The sequence below is a fragment of the Mangifera indica genome, chromosome 14, assembly GCF_011075055.1.
Source record: "Mangifera indica cultivar Alphonso chromosome 14, CATAS_Mindica_2.1, whole genome shotgun sequence".
In the NCBI taxonomy this organism is placed as follows: domain Eukaryota; kingdom Viridiplantae; phylum Streptophyta; class Magnoliopsida; order Sapindales; family Anacardiaceae; genus Mangifera; species Mangifera indica.
In genome coordinates this window covers 13695804-13712259 of record NC_058150.1, presented here as the reverse complement: position 1 = coordinate 13712259, position 16456 = coordinate 13695804, and the positions used below count along the sequence as shown (strand labels likewise).

At 34.8% G+C, this 16456-nt stretch overlaps 2 protein-coding genes across 3 annotated transcripts; one reads left to right on the top strand and one right to left on the bottom strand.

Moving 5' to 3' along the window:
• Nucleotides 1-1199: 1199 nt before the first annotated feature.
• LOC123196731 (eukaryotic translation initiation factor 2A) lies at nt 1200-8233 on the bottom strand. 2 transcript variants are annotated; one of them, XM_044610830.1, is made up of 14 exons: nt 8000-8230; nt 6578-6672; nt 6146-6500; nt 5704-5890; nt 4807-5041; nt 4669-4737; nt 4181-4282; nt 4019-4059; nt 3374-3507; nt 2372-2435; nt 2178-2274; nt 1972-2072; nt 1842-1864; nt 1200-1547 (listed from the first exon to the last, which is right to left on the bottom strand). In XM_044610830.1, exons 2-14 carry the CDS (start codon nt 6615-6617, stop codon nt 1448-1450), a joined length of 1548 nt encoding a protein of 515 aa, XP_044466765.1. In that variant the 5' UTR covers nt 6618-6672; nt 8000-8230; the 3' UTR covers nt 1200-1447. The 2 variants fall into 2 exon arrangements, 1 of the variants encoding a protein (XP_044466765.1); XR_006497728.1 differs by lacking the exons at nt 1200-1547; nt 1842-1864; nt 1972-2072 and adding an exon at nt 2607-2763 and having other exon boundaries at nt 2179-2274; nt 8000-8233.
• A 6356-nt stretch (nt 8234-14589) lies between these two features.
• LOC123196992 (glucuronoxylan 4-O-methyltransferase 1-like) lies at nt 14590-15882 on the top strand. Its single transcript, XM_044611167.1, has one exon. It carries the CDS (start codon nt 14766-14768, stop codon nt 15765-15767), a length of 1002 nt encoding a protein of 333 aa, XP_044467102.1. The 5' UTR covers nt 14590-14765; the 3' UTR covers nt 15768-15882.
• Nucleotides 15883-16456: the final 574 nt, after the last annotated feature.

Sequence of the window (16456 nt, the reverse complement as noted above, 5' to 3'; positions counted from 1 at the left end):
ATATATTAATATAAAGGGACGGGGATAGGGGCGGGGAGGGGACACATGTATCCCCATCCCCGGCCCATCCTCGATTGTGGGGATTTTTTCCATCCTCATCTCCGTCCCCATCCCCGTTTTTATCGGAGAATCCCCTTCCTGTTAGGGTCGAGACCCTTAAAATCGGGTCTAAATTACCATCCCTACCCTAATATTTTCAAGATCAATGAATGGGGCACTATCTGTTGCTCATGACGGTCTCTATAACATTAGTAGACAATGCCCATATAGTCATCTCCCTCTGGATCAAATATGTGAAGCAAAATCCGAGGTCGAAAGTAAGGAAAAGCATGCAATCAGTCACTTAAAACATTTTAGAACAATTTTCTAAAATATAAATGACCAAGACTCGTCCGTCTCACACATTGTTTTATAACTTAGACTGAAACCTACGGTCGGACTTGCTGATTGAATTGTTTAATCACGACATAGTGTTCAAGCAAATTTGGATCAATATCTAAATATATTTATTTTAGTCATCGGATTAGACTAACCTGAGATTAAATCTAACAAATTGTGTGTAGTCGATCCAACCAAACCATGAAATCAACATATTGTTTTGCAAAATTTGCACCGGTTTGGTTAGTAATTTGGTCAATGGTGTCAAAATCGATGTTTAAATGTATTTTAACCAATAGACTATATTGATTTAGATCCAACTAATAAATTGCATCGGGTCAATTTTATGAAACCCTGACAACGCCCAGTTGTTTTGCAATTGCTACCAAGTTCCAACAATTACAAGGGTTGGCATAGAGTGAAAAATTTTGCATTTGCTTAGACTCAAACTGAAGTCTTATTTGGCAATGAGTATGAACTAGATGCCACTATATCACAGTTCAATTTTACAAAGGGTGTTAGGCCTTCAAGAGGTTATTCTTTAGAGTTAATTGTGGTTTTCTCCTCTTGTTTTGCCTGCTCATTAGATTGTTTTGCCCATTTGCCCTATTTTTGCTTGCTTTGCTGTCCTCCTTTAAGCTTGAGCTTAAATTGTTTCCCATAACCTTATTTGTGTCGTTTTTGCTATACATTTTTTTAATTATCAAAAACAAAATATTCATTTAAGCAATTCACTGACCGCCGGTCAAACGGATTGAGACCGAGATCAATCTCTTAACCAGGTAAGGGCCCAATCCGAGCCCAAAAACATTGAGCCCACATAATGTTTAACTTTCGGAGTGCATCATATATTATAAATGAAAATGTCACGTCTTAACGTACATGACTAAGGTTTCTCAAGATACAAAATCATACAGGCTCATCTAAGCAAAAATCATCTCAAAATTTGCCAGGAAAATCATTAAGAACAAATATTGCACCAACAACATGATACAGGTTAACCGCAGCTTCTTCTCAAGTCCAAAGTTACATGTTATCATGAGGCAAGTATAGCAAATCTTACATTTAATCATGGTCCATTGGCGGCTGAAGCGGCAGCCTCAGCAGCTTTTTTCTCCTTCTGTTTCTCCCTTTTCTTCTTGTTTTTCAGAGCATTTTTGCTCATTTCTCTGAAATCATTGAGACCGAAGGATGAGCAATTTAAGATTGTGACATTGCAAGTTATATATACAGATGGGATCTATCAATATTACTTTAGTTACAAACTAAGGATACTAATAAATACAAACAAATTGACGTATCATTATTTAACTTGATTTTAAATTAAAGATAAGTAAACAATTATATCATTTTATCACACAATGACACGCCAATTTGTTTTTACTGTTTATTATCCACGATTTGTACATGTAATATTACTTGAATATATATGTATACACACATAAAGTAAAAAGTGTCCTTACTGTGTAGGGCTCTCTCCAAGCAGCTGCCATAGAAAAAAACCATTAAAACTATTAGAACCACATAAAAGTAAAAAAATTAAGTGCAAGATAAAAAAGCCGAATCTGTTACGAAGCTATAGTTTGCATATACCTCAGCCTGAATAGCAGCTGCCTGTTTGGTATGTGGTGGGCGATAGGCAGCAGGTTTTGTAGCAGGGGGATTAACAGAAGCAGATTTTTTAGAGGTTGACCCTGGTTCGGAAAATTTGAGTAGGGTTCTTCAGTAGGTCACACAATTGTGTCAAAAATATCAGTAAAAGAAGCTAAAATTCTGAAAGAGAAAACAAGAGACGGAACCTTTTTGTTTGGAGTCTTCAACCTTTAAAGTGCTAATAGACTTGATAAGTTCAGCAATATCACCAAATCTATCTGGTGACTCAGGTTTCCACTCAGCCTGGGAAAATAGAAATTCATATAAAGGACTGCAATGCTAGGCAAATGGAAAAAAATATCATTTCAAACAGTTCAACCATTAACTTGTCAATACTAACCTGGAATAACTTCTCAAATTTCTTCTTGAAGTACAATGATCCATCGTAGTGGAAAATTTTAATCCTTCAACAAACAAAAATTAGTCACAAAATGAGCTGTTGATCTATTGGTATATGATACAAACCTTAGGAGAACTACACCTTAAAAGCTAGCTATTGAGATGGGAGAGCCCAAGGTCATATAAACCCCACATTAGTTGCCCATACTTTCCAATATGGGATCCAAGTCTCATACCTTGCACTTGGGATTCTAACATACCACTATGCTCCGCAGCCCCGACGCCCACGCGGGCTGGCTGTGCGTTAGCTCCTTGTTAGCCCCAGGCGAACACTGCAATGCTAACGTCACCACCCGCGCCGCACGATTGCAACCGAGAGACATGGTGATAGCTCTGATACCAAATGATACGAAACTTAGGAGAACAACACCTCAAAAGCTAGCTATTGAGATGGGAGAGCCCAAGGTCATATAAACCCCACATTAGTTGCCCATACTTTCCAATGTGGGATCCAAATCTCATACCTTGCACTTGGGATCCTAACAGTATATAATCTGACTTTTGGTCACATTATTTCACCAAAACCCTATATATCAGTACACAACATCCATGGAAACAATAATCAACGTGAGGAGACTATACTTGACTTGACAAAATGAACATACTTTTACTCGGTGATTTAAGCAAATTTATAGATTGACCCTACAACTGCTCAATGGTAGGCTTTTAACAAGTTAGAAAGAGTAGAATTTCAACTATAATTGTCTTTCTGCAATCGGTTACATATCTAGGATAGCAAGTACTAGGTATCCATTTATACACCAGGCTTTCCTCATTGATGACCATCCTACGTCATCATAACTTTAGAAAACAAGAAATTTTTACATGGTTTTAATGTTTTAATGAAATGAACCTAGGACATCATGAAATTTCACAACCCAAAAGAAAAAGAGAAAGAAGAAGAGAAAAAGAAATTTCACAATATAACCTAAGATCAACATACCCATTGTCAACTTGTAGTCTAGGAGCTGTTGTGGCCGTCATGAAATAGCATCCATCTGGGGACCATTCACTTGTTACAGATAATTCAGCCCTGGTTGTTCGCAGCTGTTTCTTATCTTCATAGTCCCAGAATGCCTGGAAAAATGGTTTTAGGAAATAAGAGTTCACTAGGCACAGCACAGAATAGCAAACTCCATCAAATTTCCTACAAGTAAAAGGGAGTTGCATTGCCAAACAAAATAGCTTAATCAACCATATAGTGACTATTTGATGTTATCTAAGCACAAACATAACTCTTCTAAAAAAAATCAATGCAGAATCAAAAACTACATAGAGAAAAGCAGAGTGCATGCTACCCCAACATGAAGAAAGCCCATAGCAACAGACGATTAGCAGAGGTCAAGGACAAGATCATTAGCTACAGAGAAGACCATTAAACTAGCATTTCGTGATTAGTTTATTCTATGTAATTAGCATTTCTACCCCTCAAAGGCTTCAAGAAGCAATAAAACTAGGCAACTCCAATATTACTTTACCAGCAAGATATCTTCCAATAACATACCAATTAAAGGAAGAAGGACAAGTTCAAATGACTTCATGAACAAAAGAAATATCAGAATAAAAATCATCATCTATATAAACATACCATATCACCGGGTAAGTTCCCAAAACCGGCCAAACATAAAACTGTAAACCAGAAAATTAAGGCCACAAAACAAATAGGAAAAATTGAAATAACTGAGCTGCTTCAAATTTCTCATACCATATTTACTACAAAAATATAAAGCACATAACTAGTAAAGGATACACTTTCCTTTAGGATTCCATCGGATAGTATTGTAAGGACCACTTCCAAGCTCTAGTAGAGGCCTGCATCTCTTGTCAAACACTGTAGCACTTGCAGGCATAACTATTATAGGTCAAGGACACCATATTCTCAAAAAATGCTGCAGAAAGGATTAAAATTGAATAAGTGTTATGGTCAATGCCGCACCTCCCCCCAAAGAAAAAATGAAGAACAAAATTAATACTTCCATCTAAACCTCAATAGCAGTTTGACCATCGAGACAAGAAATCAAGAAGCTTTTTTCCACATCCAACTCATAAATCACAATACATTAGAAGCAAATAGAATTCATTGAGTAATCTTAAAAGTCAAAGCCAATATTCTAATTCTAATCAACATATTCCTACTAATGTGCACATACTTCTGATTCTAAATATATCCTCCAGATAACCGACTAGAATGGAAGCTAAATCTCTCCAGATTTAATTTTTGTAACAACAAAAGGATACATCCATAAACAACAGCAAACTCTGAACCAGAATGTGACCACTGAACATCATGAACAGGCCCCTCTTTACCTGACAATATATTCATCATGAGTAATATCCAAGAAGCATTAGATTTACATATATAAAGATAGTACATACGAAGGGGCACAAGGCCTTCATGAGTTCCATCTGTTGTAAGGTAGTTTAGCTTTGACTCCCCATAATAACTTTGATTGGTCTTATCAACATCTGACTGCACCACAACTAGAAGCCCAGTTGAACCTCGGTTCCAACTCAGTTGCACCGAGGAACACCTGAAAAAGCTTTTTCGAGCAAGAGGTTGACTTTGCGAATCTTTATCACAACCATATATCTGGACACTGGCAGGGCTCCCCTAAATTTTAATAAGCAATAATTCTATCTGATTGGCTCAAGATTAAATAAACTTTAAAAAGAATTAAATAAAAAGAGACACCACTTACAAAAAATTGAACCATCAATAAAATTTCTATATGCCAACTCTGACGATATGCAAATCCTCCCAGTAACTAGAATGCAGGCTCTATATTGAATTGCTAAACCCCGATATATCACATATATATACTGGTAGCAACATTTCCTTAGTATGGTACAACTCAAATATTATAAAATCTAAAAAACTGTAAATTTCAGATTTTAAATTGATTATCGGACTAAGTCTATCTAATCTATATCTTTGGCAGTTTCAGATTCAAGATTATTAAACGAAATTTAAGCTTTCAAACAACCTCTCTCTTTATCACACAATTCAACTTGATGCTTATCTCAACATTTAAATCTTACATGGTTGCAAGTCAAACTTAGGGAACTTTTATACATCTTTCATAAATAATATAAATCATATAGGGAAATTCTAGTCAGCGACTTAAATGCTCATTATCTAGTTATAATGAATTCTTTTGAACCATATACACTCATGACCTTACTGTAATGCACTATATGAATCTTTCTAAGGTCATACGTCCAGACCTTACTGTAATGCATTAGTCATACAATCTGCTACCATTGAGTACAAACCTTGGATTCTGGAACAAATATTGCTATATGAGATCCAGGTGTCTTCGAAAGCTCAAATGCTGCCACTCCAGGGATTCTCAGCCGATATAACATCCCTTTAGCAAAATCTCTAGCATCAAAAAATTGTATTTCGTTTGTGGCCACCCGACATGCAACAGCTTCATCTGAACTGAATCGGATTGATGGCCTGAAGGAAAAGCATCAAATCTATAAAACATTAAAAAATGTAATAACAAAATACAAGAACATATGTGCGCACACCAAATAGCACAATTTGAGACACTTAATTCTCCATTATGGCATCATGTTCCAACTGGTATGCTCAAATCAGGAAACAGAAAAACTATGAATACCAACAAGACATGATGAATTTGAAAATAAAAATGGTTCATAAATTAAATTTTCCACCAAAACATAATACCTTGCTAATATTTATAATTACCATGTGGCTTTTGTCATGTGCTTCTGAAAAAGATTATATACAGAAACCCCAGTCTCTGTCATCCATAAGATCACATTTTTTTCTTGTGGTGTTGAAGATTTCTGGAATGTCTGAAAATAAGTCCCACGTGGTGACAAGGTGGCAGAAGCAACATCAGGGACTTGAAAAGACTTTATCTCTTTCAAGTTGTGACAGTCATATATACCAATGCCAGATTCAGAAGTCATCACCATGAGCCTGGATCCATCCTCACTGAACTTCACATTGGTGCATGGAACTCTCTCTAGCTTCAGACTGGGTTGACCATTATTGAATGGAGGCCCACCCCAAACATAGAAACCCTCTGGTTCTCGAACTGGAGAGAGTAGAAGAATAATATGAGAGGATAAAAAGAATAGAATGATAACTCTATCTGGAAATGTGATTGAGTACCTAAAATATCCATAGATGCTGCAGCATCAACTGTTGCCATGGAGGGGAACACAAGTATAAGTCAAGGAGAGGCTATCCAATTGTCAATGGTACAACTGCAAAACCCACTGTTAGTACATACTTTATAAAAAGCTTGCCAGAGTAACCACTGAAATTCAAAATACTTCAATCAAAGAAAAACAATGAATAAAAGTAATGAACTTGACTTAAACAACTGATGATTAACAGATAATCTAACTCAATATACTCTGACAACAAAATTCAACCAGTGAGTCCAACTTGAACAAATAACCAAACCATGCTAAATCTAAAATGGATACAATCCAATAAAGATCCAATCCAATAAGCCATACAAACATACACTCTTTCAGTCTCAGAGTCGTTATTCTTATTTATTCATAAAATTTCTAATACAACAAGCATAAATTAAAACTTAAGACCATAAACTACACTCTATACAGAGATAAAAATAAAACTAGAACTTGCATTTAAATATTGAGCTTAGTTTCAAACTGTTAGGATTAAGTGGTACCAATCCATACCACGGCAGAAAACACAAGGCTGGTGTCACAACATAAAAGCAAAGTTGGACCACTTGGAAAAGAGAAGACATGTGGCAGATGCAAATCATGGACATTCTTGGTAACTTAGAGGAGAAAGGGAATAAAAGGGGAATTAGAGGTTGTAAATAAGGAAGGAAAATATTGTTTTGGTTTTGAGAAAGTCTTTGGCTGATTGAGGGACAGAGTCTAGTCTCTCGAATGCTGGACAAGTGGGGGAGATTTTGGGAATTGTTCTTGCTTGCATTTTGTAAATAATTGATACTGCTCATTACCAGTGTAAATATTGATTGAAATCATTACAAACACAGATCATTTGCATTCATTTTTGCTGTTAATCCTAACAACAACAATCTGTTCAATCCATTTGAATCATTTTTCTGTCAACATTTGCATTTACAGTCTGTTCTTGTTTGAATTCATTGTTCTTTCATGCTGAGTTCCTAACACAAACACAAATATTATTACAGAGGCTCATTCCACAATACCTGTCAACAAAATTTCATTCCAATATTGCAAATTTCACGCTTTATGTTACAATTTCTATTGCCAATATGTCAAAATATTCATAGTTGAATTTCCTTTTTCTTTCTCATAATCGGAATCCTAAAAATCTACCAAGTGTCGATACAGAAACTGACAAAGTACAATCATATTCAGCATTAAATGTTAAAATTTCTACTAACAATCACCTTAAATTAACATTTCAAATATTTTTTCGCATTTTTCAGAACTTTCTCTGATTAATCTCCCAGTAATTTGGATTAATATCTTGAACATATTCAAAAGTTGAGTTGAAAACAAAACATTTGAAAATTTCTCGGCAGCCAAAGAGGTACTGAATTTAGAGAGAGGGGAGTACCGGAATCGGAAAATGTAATCGGAAGGGCTATCGTCCCGCAGCTGAGAGTCGGCGGTGTATAGTGGACGGGAAGAATCAGAGTTCTCGTTAACGACGTCGGCTTTAGAAGTATTGGTGACTGATTCTGAAACGCCAAATATTGATTGCCCTACGGGGAATGATATAAATTTGGGTAAATTCTTTCACACCCCGCCCACACCAAAACCACGCCCCCCTTTTATGGTTTTGTCTAATTACTGTCTAGCAAGAAAGTATTAAACTTACAAAAAAAAAGCCATTATAAAGGATAGTTTCGTGATAACAATACTTGGAGATATTAAATTATTAATTTTATTTTAGGCCAACGGATTATTTCCCACCTAAAGTATATTGTTTTCTCATGTTTTTCTTCGTTAATTTTGAAAATTTCATTTACCCACTCATGAGTTGTTAAAATTAACGATTTTAAAGGTAAAATTGTTATTTTGTTTGCATTATTAAAAATAAACTTAAATTTGATTTTTTTTCCCCTTAAACCATAAAAACTAACAATTTTCTCTAACCCAAGTTTTCAAAAATAGCATTTCTCCCCTTAACATTTTCAATTTTTCAATGACATTTCTTCCTCTCCGGCGATGTCCCTTTCTCTTTGGCACGACCTTCTTCCGGTGGTTCTCCTAGGTATTGTCGTCGACAAACACAAGAAGGGACGTCGCCTGGAGGTCGTTGAAGAGAAAGAAATATCATTGAAAAATTGGATCTAAAAAATTGAAAACCCTAAGAGGAAATGCTATTTTTGAAAATTTGGATTAGAAAAAATGGTTAGTTTTTAAGGTTTACATAGAGAAAATGATATAACTAACGGACTCAGTTAATTTTAACAACTCATAGGTGAATAAATAAGATTTTTAAAGTTAACAAAAAAAAATTTAGAAAAACAACATACTTTGAATAGAAAGCAATCCTTTGGCCTTTATTTTATTAAAGGGACTGAACTCTCAAATTTTGTAATCAAAGTATTGAGCTTTCACATTTTCCAATAAAGAAAAATAAACTTAGTATTTTACAATAAAAAATATCAAATAAACATAATTAGGATTGTGATATCTTGATAAAATATAATGAAATTTTAGTTTTTTCAATAAAAAAATATGAGTTTTCTTACTTCAATAATAAAAATTTAAAAGTTCAATAATTCTATTTAAAAAAAAAAAAGATTCGTATTTTCAATATAATAAGTGTGATAGTTAATACAACTCCACGTTGATGTCTCATGAAAACTATAGATTTAGTCAAAATGTTCAAAAAAAAAAAAAAAAAAAAAATTGAGTATTGAGTTAACAAAAAAGTATCCTAATATGCAAAAGAAAAAAATATATCAAGTTAATATTTTGAAATTTTGACATTTTTAATTTCAACTGGACATGATTTGAGTTAACTCAGATTTAGATTACTATTTGACTCAAGATTGAGGTGCCATTGATGTTGTCATATTGGAAATTATCTCATTAAAGATTCTTCTTCTTCTTCAATAATTTTTCTTCTTTATTAATGAATCATTGTTCTCTTCTTCCACTTTTACTATTTTTTAAATGAAAGAGTCAATCTCAAATTAATTCTTATTTAAGCTGACTTGACTTAAATCAATCTCTAATTTTAACGAGTTTGAGAAGAATTTACAATATAAAATTTAGAATTTGAGCTGACAATTACTCAATCAACGATGCTTTGAAAAGTATAGATGAAGTTCAAATTTATAGATCTTATCAAAAGTTGACACTATGTTTGGGATGAGCTTTCAAGTGATTGAGTTGAGCTCGAACAATCAATACTCTGTGGTTGTATCTGAATCGACACCAATAATCACGATGGCTACACTCAATAGTAGACTTAGGAGGGCTCAATGGGGTTTGGTAACCCTCTTAACTTTGGAAAAAATATAGTTTAACATAAGTTAAATATAAAAATAATCTATAAAATTTTAATTTACCTCCCTAAGTTTCATCATTTTTATTGACTCTAATTATATTTTATTTATATTTTTGACTTTATCAAGTTTTTAATTAATGATAATTTAACACCCAATCATATAATGATATATCATTCAAGTATTTAATTGGATATTTAAAACTAGCTACACATAATATTGCTCTTTCTAAATTGTAAAATCAAAACAACTCTATTTCTCATCTCAATTGAATAAAGGGAAATTAAATGAATTGTCAAAACAATAGAGGCCTAAGAAAATTGTCCCAAAAGTTAAAAATTAAGCAAAAATACTCTATTTAGCTATAATGACCAAAATGCCCTATTTAGCTATAATGACCAAAATGCCCTTAGATATAAACAAAAAATAATTCATATTCCTACCCGAATTTCCCCTGAATCATTGTTGAAATTCAAAGAAAATTCACAGGTCTCCCATGGCTTAGCGTTTGTTCATCTTCTTTGGATTTTCATTGATTTTTTCATATTTTCCAATGACAAAAAATGACAAAAAAGGTTAGTATATCATCTTTACTTTTGTCTACATTGATCTCTTTAGGTCGATACACATGATCAACTAATATAAATCATGTCCTTAAAATTTGCCTTAAAGCATGGGCCCTTGCTTGCGTATAATAAGACAGTAATTGATCTCTAAGACATGTATGCTAGTTATCCAAACGACGTAGTTCAAAATTGTCACTTTCTCCCAACCTGTTTGCCCGTGCACATCAATTATATTGCTGATTATGACATTTAACCTTTCATCTGATTGTGTCTAACTTGTGCACTTTAAACTAATATCCTTTTTCAAAAGCATCTTGAGTTACTATATCAATGACATGTTTACAATTTTTGGAGAATCACTCCTTAGTTTATGGATCTGCACCAGAGAGAAATAAGGTTTTTTATGCAACCTTCTCTTTCGCGCCAGTAGCACTGCACTCTCGGATTTCCCGGCTTATGTAACAATGATGCAACTTACCCAATGACACAACAACAACACTCCTCATACACAGAAACAAGGCAGCATGCAACATTGGGACACTGATTATGAAACAGAAACTGATCATGCATGCAATCTCACAGAAGAGTATCACTAAGGCAGAATCAATCAAAACAACATGCAAATGGGTGTGCACTTGACAGAAAGTATGCTACATTATTGTTGAATCATAGAAACAAGGCAACATAAAAAACTTAAAACAGAAACTGATCATAATACTTAAAACAGAAACTGATCATGCTCTAACTCAGACACAGAAACTCATACATAATACTTAAAACAGAAACTGATCATGTCCTAACTCACACACAAAAACTGAAACATAATACTTAAAACAGAAACTGATCATGCCTTAACTCACACACAGAAACTGATACATAATTGTTAAAACAGAAACTGATCATGCCCTAACTCACACACAGAAACTCATACATAATACTTAAAACAGAAACTAATCATGCCCTAACTCAAATTTTGAATTAACTGATACATAATACTTAAAACAGAAACTGATCATACCCTAACTCACACACAGAAACTGCTACATAATACTTAAAACAGAAACTGATACATAATACTTAAAACAGAAACTGATACATAATACTTAAAACAGAAACTGATCATGCCCAAACTCATACACAGAAACTCATACATAATACTCAAACTCACACACAGAAACTGAAAATATAACTCATACACAAAACTCAACGCCACCGAGAGTACTCATACACAAGCCCAACAAAAGCAGTTAATACTCATACACATAACTGAATGCTCACTAAAATAAAACCCAACCCTAAATAATATGTTAACAGTACACATGCAAAACCCCTAAACAATACGTATAATGCATAACCCTAACATTACAAAGACCATTATAGCACCCAAATACCCTAAAAAACCAAAACCTGTTACAAACTTCAACTTCCTAATACTCACACACAGAACTGAAAACTCACAAAAATAGAAGTCATACACAGAAACTTACGTCAACAGTGCACATGCAAAACCCCGACGTAAATTTTTTTTTTCGGCCTTGCCCTAAAATATGCATATAATGCTAACCCTAGCATAACACATACTATAATAGTACCCAAAATATACATATAATGCTAACCCTAACATTACACAGAATACTAGAGTACTCGACAACATCGATAAACAAGACATCCGAAAGAATAAACCTGGACGGCACGAAATATTTTCTAAAGGCCTCAGTTGGAGCAGACTTCATTGTCGTTGCTGTTTAACTCACCATGAAAAGCCACTGCGCTTGTTGTCGGAATTGTTGGTGATCAGAGAAACCGCACCCAACCAAACAGGTTGTATTTTCTCCTCTTCGTTGGTACTAAACTACTTCGTCCACCCTTGGTAACATCGAACGATGTCTTGTCATGGTCGTCTTTGTCGTCGCCGTTAAAGGTTCACCGTTGATCACACTGGAGCACAATGAAACAAGGTAAACGAAAGACTTAACGCGAATGGAATGTCGAACGAAAGAATGAAGGCCAAAGGTTTTGTTCAAATTTGAATTCTGACGTCGCTGGACAGGTGTCGCTCGTTCCTTGGTGAAAGAGAAAAATCATTTTTCAAATTGGAGTGAAATGACACAAAGGCCCCTCACGTGTCGCATGTTTATTCGTTCACTTTCCTTAGACTAATCCCGTGTCGTCGATTTGTGCCCCAAAATTTCCCACCGTTGATTTCAATATAATCGTTCTGCATTTAGTACGGACTGCAGCACATCATTCGAGCGCACAGTATTCGACAACTGATTCATTTTTTGAGCGTCCGATTTTTTGCTTTTTCGACAGGTGTCTTCCTTTCGTACTGCCATGTCAACCACCAAAGATTTGAAAACCCTGAATCGCCAAAAATCGCTGATAAATCGTTCGGCCTTTCAAATAACAATGCCACGCGTCAGCTTTCCATGCGTTGCGTGTGCACGCTTCCCCTGCAGCATTAAATGTTGCAAAATTTTTTTTTTAACTCTTATATTGACTTTAAAATGGAGAACCAGATTTACCATATTACCCTTTTTGCTGACGGAAAGTGTTAAAGTTAACCACTGGTGGGTGAGTTTTTGGTGTTTCCATAGGTAAGGGGTAGATATTTGAGAAAACAGCAAACCTTGGGTGGGAAATAGTCGTTTGGCCTTATTTTAAACTTCTAAGCAATACTACAATATTATATTTTATGTATTCACTTTAAATTATATATAAATAAATACATATTCATAAATATTAACATATAATTTAATATTATTTTATCTTTAATTTAAAATAATTTAATCACATAATAATACATATTAATATATATCTATTTGTGTACTTTGAATAAGTATACATAATTTTATTATAAATATATTTCTTAGCAGTTAAGCATTTAAACGAGTCCGTCTACTGTTGAAGTTTTCTGCTTGTAGTTTTCCCTTCATAGTTACTCCACCCTAGTTGAAAAGGACTGAAATGCTTATATTTCTCTCTTTGTTTCCCTTTCTCCTTGAGTAGCCCTTCGTATGAAAATGAAGAACTCCCCTTTGCTAAGATTGGGACCTCGGTTTGTTACTTATGCATTAATCACTAATTAGTCTCTTAATTGCCCACTAAACAGAGGTTTTGGTAGGTAAGCACTAAGCATCCTTATTTGCAAACCTACTTTGGACTGGATTCTATCTTCAACTTATAACATAAGATAGCTTGTGCTCAGTTTTATTCTTTTTTATATGCAACATGATTAGATCCCAAACGAAGATACTTAAATCATCACGGCACCATTTGATGGATCTACTTACTCAACTCTAGAGATAACAATTCAATCTATAAATGGGATCTTCGGCCTACCCATCCTTCTGAAAGGGAAAAGACTCATCAATAAAGATAAAGACAAAAATAGTTAAAATCTCTTTAATTAAAGACATGACATGAATGAGAATAAATATTTCTTCAGTTTACCTTCTTCTTTACATATTTTATAATTCTTTACATATTAAATTACTTTTGAAAGTTTTGAATGAATACATATATACTCTAATATATAATAAATATTTTATTATTTTCTAACAGAGATGAGGAGAGGAGAGGAGAGCATGAGGAATTTTCCTTGAAGAGAAAGAGACAAAAATTCTCCCTGCAAAAAGGGTATAGGAGTCTTTTGTCATTCCTCTATTGGAGACAGGCTATAATCAGGGACCTAGGTATTCCACCCCTACCTGCCCCGTTCAAGGTTGGACATCAGTTCAGCCATTCAGCTCACCCACTGTTTTATTGACTTGTATCGCTAGGTTTTGAAAATAAGCTTACGGGAGTGTGGCATGTAGCATATGAACATCAATTCACACAGTTCCCATTATGAGTACCTGAAGTCATTAATTGAAAATAACAAAGCAACCACTCATTAGCCTTCTTCAACTACACTCATACACACCAAACAAGCTTAAAACAATGAAAAAATAAAAGTGAAGTGATCAAGCAACCTGCTGAAAGTTCCAGTACCCAACCAGCACCTGTATAATTAATGGAAACAGCAGCCTTTCGTAAAAGGTGCACACATCTGCATACTTTATTTCTAAAAGGTAAAAAGCAACCGCAATTATTTGGTAACAAACGGACAGCTCAATAAAAGAAACATCTCTTCAAACAAAAGCAAAACGTTTTCTTCCTCCTCACTAAGAAAATTACTAAAATGACTCAACATAATAACAACAATTTCGTTGAAAACCTCACAATTGCCTTTGAGAAGGATGGGATAGTAGTTTGCTTTTAGAAGTACAGGAAACAAACATAGCAGAAGAAAATGCCCCCGAAAGTACCTTATTGCCGTCCCCTTCTAACTCCTCTTATTCATTCTTCATCTTCACCTTCTCCTATCACCCACAAGTATTGGCTTGGAGCTAAGAGTAAGAAGATGAATCCTGCAAAGAATCTTATCCCCCTTCTTGTTTTCATCTTAACAGCCCTCTCCCTCAGACTTCTTAAACTTGCCATTTTTACTGCTCCTTCACCACCTTTCTCTTCTTCACCACCACCTCAACAATCTCCTTCACCACCTTTCTCTTCTTCGCCCATGCCTAAACAAAATACATGCTCCTCTCCAGCATGCGGTAATGCTCCATCACACCCAGTGGAAATCTCAATAAGTCCACATAAAACTTCGTCTGTTAATGCAACCATCCTCACAGAAAAAGAATTCAAACTTCTATCAAATCTCATTAAGCGTCGAGCACCCTGCAACCTACTTATTTTTGGGCTGGAACCCCAGTACCGAAAGCTCTCAAAAATCAATGCAAGAGGGACCACCATCTTTCTAGAGGATGACTCAAACAAGATAAGTGCAATCAAAAGTAAGAGCAAGAAAACTGAAATCTACAAGGTTGAATACTCGATACCTGCAAAAGATGCTTACAAGCTGCTTAAGCATGCAAGACAGAACCCAGCTTGTGCACCTGGATCAGGACCCCTTCAAGTGTCAAAATGTAAACTGGCATTGAAAAATTTACCACAAGAAGTTTATAAAAATAAATGGGATGTGGTGGTGGTGGATGGACCGAGTGGAGACGCACCAGAGGCACCTGGCAGAATGTCAACAATCTACACGTCTAGTATCATTGCTAGAGCTGGGAATGCAACAGATGTTATAGTACATGACATAGATCGAACAATTGAAAAATGGTTCTCCTGGGAGTTTCTGTGCGATGATAACTTGGTGTCTGCTAAAGGGAAATTGTGGAATTTTAGGATCACAGATCAATCAAATTCTACAAGGTTTTGTCCTGCCAAAGAAAGCATGATAGAATAACAACTTTCTTTTTGGGGTGAACGCTTTCACACCAGGAAACTAGTTCATCGATTGATGAAAATTCTTTACCATAAAAATTAGTTATTCAGTCTATATACAAGAACGTCTCAACGGACACAGAGTGTTATCATCTATAAAGATAGTAACTATACCATAAACATACAATGCATAAATAATGGAATGAAAATTCTGTCTTAAATCTTAGGAGTTTTAATTATTTTTACAGCAGTCAAGGGTCTAGTTGAATACTATTACCTAGTATTTATGTTTGTCAGATGTAAAACCCTGCAATAAAGTACTAGATGATATGAGACTGCCATAGTGATATTCCTAAATCCTCATTTAACTAAATCTCCAGTACGCATGCTTGGCTCTATAAGAACAAGACAACTCCATCCCGGAAAATGTACGACAATTTGCTACAGCATTATTGACACCTCAATTTTTATAAAAATTTAAAACTATTAAATCAATGCACTTTCAACAATTACACTTTGAGAATGGAACCTGTAAAAACACCATTTGTATTCACCACTTTTATCACCATTAGCATTACATTAGTTAGTTATGCTCACAACACCCCTTTGTTTTACACATGAAACATATCATAGCAAGATGCGTCTGTTGAAACAATTGCTTAACTGCTCCTGTTTCAACCTATAATCAATAACAACTAACCTGACTCTGCC

Coding starts and splice junctions, on each gene's coding strand:
- LOC123196731 (XM_044610830.1), bottom strand. CDS start 6,617: ATGGCAACAGTTGATGCTGCAGCATCTATGGATATTTTAG. Junction 6,501..6,577: donor AGCATCTATGGATATTTTAG/GTACTCAATCAC, acceptor TACTCTCTCCAG/TTCGAGAACCAGAGGGTTTC. Junction 5,891..6,145: donor CACATGACAAAAGCCACATG/GTAATTATAAAT, acceptor CTTTTCCTTCAG/GCCATCAATCCGATTCAGTT.
- LOC123196992 (XM_044611167.1), top strand. CDS start 14,766: ATGCCCCCGAAAGTACCTTATTGCCGTCCCCTTCTAACTCCTCTTATT.